An 8461-nucleotide genomic window follows, 5' to 3' on the forward strand; every position below is an offset into this window, starting at 1 on the left:
TTAAATCACATTTCTGCCCCTATGGTTGTATTTATGTTTGTTTTTTAACATTGTTGTAAAGTTTAAAATGACCATAACAGGTGTTTCTTTTGTTACCTCATTAGAAAGCAGAATTCTTAATAAAAATAAAACTAACAATGAAAAAAATGTATGTATATAATCATAGGATGAAGTCATAAATATACCTGTTCAAAAAAGAATGTGCAATAAAAGATCAAGTAAGAGGACAACATGTATGTAAAGATAAGAAGTAAAAGCAACTAGAACTTCATCCAAACAACCTCTCACTTTAAAAGCCTAACTTGTATGAGTAGAGAGCTTCATGGCGACTCCCTGTCTCTCAGCTCTCCTCAGGTGACGGGTCTGTCCACCAGGTTCAGGTTCGGACCCCCAGAAGACCTGCTGCCTCAGACCTCAGCCTCGCACTCTGACCTGGGACAGCTGGCCTCGCAAGGAGGTAACACACACCACCACCACACACCTGAACTTACCTCCAGCAGTGACATGTTGATGGACTTCCTAACCCTGTGTTCAGGTCTGGGGATGTACGAGTCCCCTCTGTTCCTGGCTGCTCACGATGAAGACGGAGGAGGGAGGAGCGTTCCCACCACCCCCCTGCAGGTGGCTGCACCAGGTGAGACACACGCTCTGTACTAGATGATTCATGATTCTGCAAAGCCAAGATCCTTTTGACTTCTGATTTTCAGGTCACTATTGGAATTTGGTTTTCAGCATTGACGGCTATGCCTTTCTGTCTATAGATGCATGCCTCATAAAGATCAACAGATCACTGTTTTTTTACAATGGCAACTGTGATTTACTTTTTTTATTCATGTCTAAAAAGATCCGATCCATATTTTCAATGTGATACTCACAATATTTTGGGGGAATTTACTACAATAAGGCCACAAATGGGCCGTAAAATGTATCCGAGTAAAGTGCAGCTGCAGGCTCCCAATCAGACTAAAATATGTCTTCTTTGAAGTGTTGCTGTTAAGTTTGATCTCTTCAGATGTGCACCAAGGTGGAGAGAAAAAAAATACTGAAAGAATTTGGAAATCCTGATTTCGATTGGAAAATTAGATCAATATCTCGTTTGATGGATTTTACCTGAAAAATGGTGACACCCAGCACTGCACATTGTGACGTGTGAATCATGACTCTGTCTGTCAGTGACCGTCTTCACGGAGTCTCTGCCCTCAGACAGTGGTGACAACATGGCATCCCAGTCGGTTCCCATGGTAACCACCTCCACTGGGATGGCGTCTGCTGCAGATGATGGGGACGAAGTGTTCATGGAGCAGGAGGGAGAGGGGTGAGCAGCTTATTGAATCCCTTTCCTAATCGTCTGAAGTATCTGTGTAAACAATGTGTTCCATTTGACTGAGAACAGATTTGGATGGAGTGTTTGTGTCTGAGTTCAGTGTTTGTGTTTTGCAGTGCTGGTATTGAATCTTCTCTGGACAGCCAGACAGACCTGGAGTCAGCAGGTCAGCAGAGTGATGATGCTTCACTGCCCTCTACCAGCCAGGAGCCTGGTACTGTACTCTGTCTACTGACCAGCATTAACTCTTCATTGTGAACCCAACTAAGGTTTTCTGGGATGTTAACAGAACTGCTGTGACTACTGTCAAAAGGCTGCATTTACACATGCTAACAGCTTCCACATTAACGGTCAGTGTATGTTTTGGTCATTGGATTTTCTTTTCACAAATGGATATTCAAAAACAAAAAACGGCTAGAGATTTAATTTTCGTTTTTAAAATTGAAAAACCAAAATTGAAATACAAGGCGTTTTTCTTTATCATGGTCAAAAAGGGATTTACTAAACTTAAAAAACGGGATGATTTACATTTTCTACTTCTCAAAAAAAAAAAAAAAATCACTAGAAAACAGAAACAAAAAAACTAGTTTTTTTTCATATTCTGCTACCGGAAGTTACCTTACAAAATAAGAGCGCAGATGAGGTCAGAATCCGTGTATAGAGTGGCGAAGTCCCTCCCCTTCCGGTGGACCTCCATGGGACCTTATTTCGGAAAAATTATGTATTGAAGTCAATGGAGAGAGAAAGATTATCTTTCGATCCCGTTTGAATTGTGCCACGAATTACACATATGATGTTTGTCAATTTAAAAGATAATTTTGCAAGTCAAAAAAAAAAAATATGTCGTAAAACTGTGAAGTAACGCATTTGTTTGTGTGAAACGCTCAATGAACTACATCTCTGGTCTCACAGAACAACACACGTCACCAAGATGGCCGTCACTACTGTCTTGTCAACAAAACGATTGACTACCCTCACTATCACCACAATGAAACACGTCCTGAAGAATGTCATGCAAAGCTGCCTGCCTTCCTTTGGTTCTCTCTGAACTGCCTGGTCGTTTTAATGTTTAATGTCAACCATTTGTGCAGATAGCATGAAGTAGAGAAGATCGCCGATGCTAGTGTTAGCGTTAGCATTTGTCCCCCGGGCTTAAATTGTGTATTATAGAATGATCACACCGGTGACAGTACTATTCAAAGGGTTCACGAAATATGACTACTACTCCTACTGTTTAACATGTTGGGTTACTTAATGTTACTTCATGTTAAGGCTAATAAAAATGACAAGGCTGTAATGCTAACTAACGTGCTAGCTACTAGCTACTAGCTAGCTTGATCAAGCCACTCCTGGTCCTTTCATCAGACGGGAAGCGAAATAACGAGCAAGACCCATTGCTGGTATGATAACAACCTGGTACTAAGCACACAGGCATCTTGTTAAAGTTATCTTATCTTAGCCAGCGCCATATAGATAGATTCTATCTATATGGCGCTGATCTTAGCTATCTCTTAGTGTCTCAATTGTGACATCACTTACGCGACTCTGGGATTTGTAGTCTTTCTAGTTACGTATTTTTCATAGTCTTATATTTCAACAGTTTTACGACAAACTGTGACTTTTTTGACATGGAAATTATTTTTTAAGATTGACAAACATCATATGTGTAATTCATGGCACAATTCAAACGGGATCGAAAGATACGTTTTCTCTCTCCATTGACTTCAATACATAATTTTTCCGAAATAAGGTCCCATGGGGCGGAAGTAGATGGGCGTGACTTCGCCACTCTATCTTCCGTCCATTTGTTTTTCTTTATTAAACAAGTAAACTGAAGAGCGTCTGCAAGGCGTTTTTGCTTTTTGCTTTTTACCTTACTAAATGGTCAAATGGTCCTTGGAGCGAGGGGCGGGGCGAAACTCACGGAAGTGATTTGAAAACAAAAGCACTCCAGTGCTAAAATCACACTTTGAATCACTACAGTATCCTGTTGAAGGAACGGTGATTATTATAAACAAGGGGAATTTAGCGATCACAAGACACAAGACACACTTTGAGCCCAGAAAACGAATGTTATTAAGGGCTGTAAAAATAATAAGCCTATGTCTAAAATGTACAACATTGTTAGGAGATTTAAACTATACAGCGATTCTGCACTGCGGTCACTCAGCCGCCTCTCGAGTTTGTTTTTTCAAATCAGCTGCTCTTCATTTTTCCTGCTATATTTGACGAGTGATACAAATATTTTTTACCACAAGTTCTTAAGAAAACTGACACTGTTGGACTCGGTACTAGTTTGACTTTTACCTGAAATAAAATGAATTACTTTTACTGTGTACTTTGTGAGTAATCCTCTGTCAAAGTCCCCTCCATAGTAGGCTACATAATGCATGTTTTCCTGCTATCTTTGATGAGTGATACAAATAACATTTTACCATTAGTTCTTAATAAAATTGATACTGTTTGACTTTATATTACATTACATGTCACTTGTTCGACGCTTTTATCCAAAGCGACTTACATACTCAATACTGTGGACAATCCCCACAGTATTGGGGCTTCGCGTCGGGCCGAACCACGCCCTCTAACTGTGATATAATGACCATATACCACGGCCTGTCGTGAGCTATTGCTTTTGTAAAACGGTTACCAAGTGTGGCAATATGAAAGAAAAATACACACTCTAATTTAAATAGTTGTTAGTAAATAATGATGTTCAAAATAAAACAGTCCCTCCGTTGCCTTCTGCACAAAACAGTGCGAGGTGGTTGCTATGCAACAACACTAACAGCTAGCGAACATATTAGACAGAGAGCGTTGATCCATTATTTGGCTATTTATTTACATTCATTTGTATGTTGCCGTTTATTGTGCACCCACTGAAAAACTGTCCAGCATCAGTAGCATGGCTTACGTGGTTACTTGTATAGGCTGAGGTTGTTCTAGGCTGTTGCTTGGCGTGGCGAGAATATTGCTCCACTTTCTCCGGTCCCCGAGATTCGGCTTCCAGTAGCTCTGGAGAGAGCTTTCGCACCTGTGGCCACTAACGGTCATCATTTCTCTGCTTTGTTTCAAGACCCGCATCAGAAAGCTTTTGAATGGTGATACTTTTCCAGTTGGTCTACCTGCTCTTCACGTAGCTCTACATGTCGTCGTTTAGGTGCTTTTTGCTCTGGAGATAGGCACTGCTCAATCCACTCCTCCATAGTAAGACCACCCCGGAGGTCAAAGTTAAGTAAGGGATAATGTGCAGCGAGGCGGTCATTATGGGTAAAAGAACACCCGACAGGCAGATCAAAAATAGTCCGTTGTTACTGTTTGAACTACGTAGCAACGGCAGGAACTGCTTCGATAGCGTTTTTACGGACCTTTTTGATTACAGATTTGAAAACATCGCTGCTTGCTTTAAAAGTAGCACAATTCATTATGTCAAACCTTGGAAAGTATCTAGATATCCCTGCCCTAATGCCAAAGTAACTGGCAACTGAATATGTTTTGCCGTTTGATGTCTATGTCTGGACCGTTGCGTAAAAAGGAGGTCTGTCCCGTTACTTCTCCGCTGTTTTCTTGTCCCAGTTTGAAAAGCAAACTGCATGCAGTTTGCTTTTCAGCCCAACTGTATACAGTTAAATCGACCGGACTTCTTTCTGCAGATGTGAGCGTCCTTAACAACGGTCAATAAGTCCTTGCTGCACATTATCCCTTACATGTTTCCATCTTAAGCTTTGTTAGTTAGTTAGTTTCATAACGGACGTAATGTAACAGTTGTAACGGTTGTAGCTTTTCTCAGACGTGGAGGGATACTGACTTGTTTTGAAAAGTAACTACAATTCTACCCGTGATATACGCTCATTATATCACGGCTAAGAACCAATCAGATTGCTTGATTTGACTTGTCCGTTTTATAATGACCATTAACACACCCTCTAAATTGTTTCAGTTGTCATGGATTTGAAGTCTGAAAAAAATAACGTGTCTAATAACTAGGTTTTTAGAAGACAATTTATAAAAGCTACTGGCAACAGCCCTACTGTATCATTCTATCATTTTCGGTGTTATTCACAATATTGGAGGGATTGATGATTTTTCATTGAACAATAAATAAGTATGAGTAACTGTATCAAAGAAACTAGTTGTTTTTTTGGGGAGTTTTTTCACTTTTATTGTCATTACGTAGTACAGGTATATGTAAGGAAATGGTTTCTCTGCATTTGACCCATGCTAGTGTTAGGAGCAGTGGGCTGCCATTATGAACGGCACCCAGGGAGCAGTGTAGGGAACGGTGCCTTGCTCAGGGACTGATTAAGTCTGTAGTAAAGAATTTGTAGACTGCAGCTCAGCAATACTTCATTCAAAATGGTATTTTAACATATATTTCAACATCAATTTGTACACAAGGGGATGCTTATCTGGACAGCTGGACAACCAGATCAATCTGTTTAGGTTTTTAAATAGAATGTCTAAACATTGAAAAATCGACAGCTTCTGATAATCTCAACCGATCCACACTCTGAATGACTGACGGTGATATTTGTTTCAGCTGAATCTGTTTGTCCTAGTTCATATGACAGATGTTAATCTTTGGTTGTGTTTAATGTTTGTCCTGATGTGTTGTCCCTGACAGTCCACTCCTCTCCGTCCTCAGACACCAGCAGTGCAGCTCAGCGGCGCACAGTAAGTGGTGTGATGAGCAGAGGAACCAGGGGGGGGGAGGATGGAGGCGCGCACGCTGCTCAGCCGCAGAGGTGACCACATACAACTGTCCTTTCAGTGTCAGAGAGATGATGTAGTGGTGCAGGAATGAGTCCTAACTCCAGAAATGAGTCAGCATTTCAGCACCTCCCGCTCTTTCGTCTTCAAGTCAACAGTTTTTTGAATGTGTTTTTGGTTAGAAGCCTTTGAATAATGTCTGTTAACACGAGCTGAAGAGATTTTCATGTTTTGTTTTACGGCATAGAATATGTCAGTAAATACACACTGGTGAATGTCAGAAGCTTTTTTGTGTCCTTTTAAAGACGGTTGCTAACAAGTGTCTAAATTAGACTACTAAACGTCATTACGCTGAACATTAGCCACTTTTATCTTAGCGGTGGAGACGTAAGGTGGTTGTTATAACGTAATGATGATCTTTTTATTTCTGTTGATTGACTTTATACTTTCAAAATCATGAAGTGTTATTAATGTGTGGACATTATATTGCTGAACAAAATGTGAAAATATAAAACGTTTTTTTGGCAAAAATCTTAATTTCTGCAATATTATAAATTCTTTAGAAGAATCCCTCGGCTTCTTGTTGAGGGAGCCCTTGTGATGCTAACTCAAAAATACGTCATCCCTTGAGCACTCTGTTAAGACCTGATGTGGAACATGTTCAAAATAACCTCCAGTCACTCTGGGGAATGATAAAGCTGTTTATTGAAGTGCAATAAGCAGAGAGCAGCATAAACATGGGGATAGATCACAAACAGATATGATCACATGGAATCTGTCGTTGTTTCTAATGCTTTCTCCTCACATTTGTTTTCAGGCACTTTCTTTCGAGGAGGAAGGGGAGGGGCCATGGGCAGAGGGGGCTTGGCCTGATGATGATGATGATCCAGTTCAGTTGTGTTTATTCTTGATTATTTTGTTAGTATCTTCATGTTGCTCTGTAGACTGTTAATAAACTTGTAATAATAAAGCTGAATAATGATAAGCAGTGATGTGGTGTTTGTAATCAGTGGAACGTTTTAAAGAATGACGCAGCTCTTCAAATTTGTAAGGAATATTAGTTACATTGGAACATTATAGTTACCACTTCTGGGGATTGAAATCATGATATGAATGTACTACAATAATAGTACATGATACATTTAGTGCTTTGAAAATATTGTGGTTATAATACCAGAGCAGGACGTCAGGATGTCAGGGACAGCGCAGCCACACTCTGATGGAGTTAGCTGGGGGGGGCGTGTTAGCATTCTGATCGGCCATGTTGGTGAAGTCGCTGTACACAACAGGGCTGAGGATTGGCGGGGGGGGCCGGGGCTGCGGGGGGGGGGAGGTGTGGTCAGCACCAGCAGGTCCCCTGAGATGTGGACGCTGAAGAAGAGAGCTGCAGAGAGAGAGGATTATCATCACTTCACACACTGGACGAGTCAGAGCTGTCACAGATGGAAAGGTCCAACATGGAAATAGTTAAGAGTTTGTGACCATTATGTCAAATATATCGGGAAGAAGAACTGACTCCAAGCAGGAACATGTCTCCTGGTATATCATTTTATGTTATATTATTATTACTCATGAAAAGAAGGGTTTAACTCTTATCGTTATTTGGGGTAGAGCTCACATTGAACTGTTTTCTCCAAGACTAATCCAAAGATCCCTTGGTTTTTGAACATTCTGAAAATAGTGAGAGATTCCGGCCAATCACCTGAGACCATCAGAGTTTGTTCAATCCAAACTTCAACCTAATAACGTATACATTAAGATAAGCCAAGCTGCACATCTGCACAGAGAGAAGCTGGAACCTTGAAACGTGTCTACAGGAAGAATGACTCCAACCATCAGAATATCTGCTGATCCTTCTTCTGTCTGCTGGCTGATGGAATAAAAACGGTGAAGCCTCTAAAGCTGTCAGATACATGTATTGGAGTAAAAAGTACAATATCTGCCTCAGGTGAAGAAGTAGAACGTGGCATGAAAAGAAAAAACTGAAGTAAAATACAAGTATCTTCAAACTGTACTTTAGTGCAGTACTGACCTCAGCACATACACGATCAGCCTCAGAGACATTTCTATCACTACTGGTGTTTAAAACTGCTTTAAAACACCACATAGTCAGCAGTGTGGTAGTTTCATCTTTTATATTATTCTTAAATGGAGCTGTCACAAAACCCAAGATCCCCTGGGGATGGTCAACTATTTCTCTGCTTTAGTGAGAATAGTGAGTGTGTAACAGGCGGGTTCTTACGTCCAGAGAAGACGTAGTGCTCGAACAGCCCCCCCCTCTGAGGGCGGGACAGGGCGGAGGTGACGGGGGAGGGGAACCCCTTCAGAGACACTCTGATGTTGACCTCTGCCCCCAGAAGACCTGATGAGAGAAATAAGATCATCATTTAATGCATGCCCTCTCTGACTGTCATTTGAGGGACCAGC

At 41.0% G+C, this 8461-nt stretch overlaps 2 protein-coding genes across 2 annotated transcripts in view; one reads left to right on the forward strand and one right to left on the reverse strand.

Annotated features, from left to right (window-relative positions):
* tpra (translocated promoter region a, nuclear basket protein) overlaps positions 1-7022 on the forward strand; it is a 52842-nt gene extending 45820 nt beyond the window's left edge. Inside the window, 7 exon segments of the mRNA XM_034119098.1 lie at positions 345-457; positions 536-634; positions 1174-1315; positions 1441-1538; positions 5970-6028; positions 6030-6069; positions 6852-7022. Of these exon segments, the coding sequence (XP_033974989.1) occupies positions 345-457; positions 536-634; positions 1174-1315; positions 1441-1538; positions 5970-6028; positions 6030-6069; positions 6852-6907 (607 nt within the window). The 3' untranslated portion in view covers positions 6908-7022.
* Positions 7023-7176: 154 nt separating this feature from the next.
* Positions 7177-8461, reverse strand: part of LOC117473371 (proteoglycan 4-like) — an 11188-nt gene continuing 9903 nt past the window's right edge. Inside the window, exons 11-12 of the mRNA XM_034118940.1 lie at positions 8277-8396; positions 7177-7418 (exon numbers count right to left, since the gene is read on the reverse strand). Coding sequence (XP_033974831.1) covers positions 7177-7418; positions 8277-8396 — 362 coding nt within the window. The remainder of the gene's footprint in view (positions 7419-8276; positions 8397-8461) is intronic.

Source organism: Trematomus bernacchii, unplaced genomic scaffold (genome assembly GCF_902827165.1).
Source record: "Trematomus bernacchii unplaced genomic scaffold, fTreBer1.1, whole genome shotgun sequence".
NCBI lineage: Eukaryota > Metazoa > Chordata > Actinopteri > Perciformes > Nototheniidae > Trematomus > Trematomus bernacchii.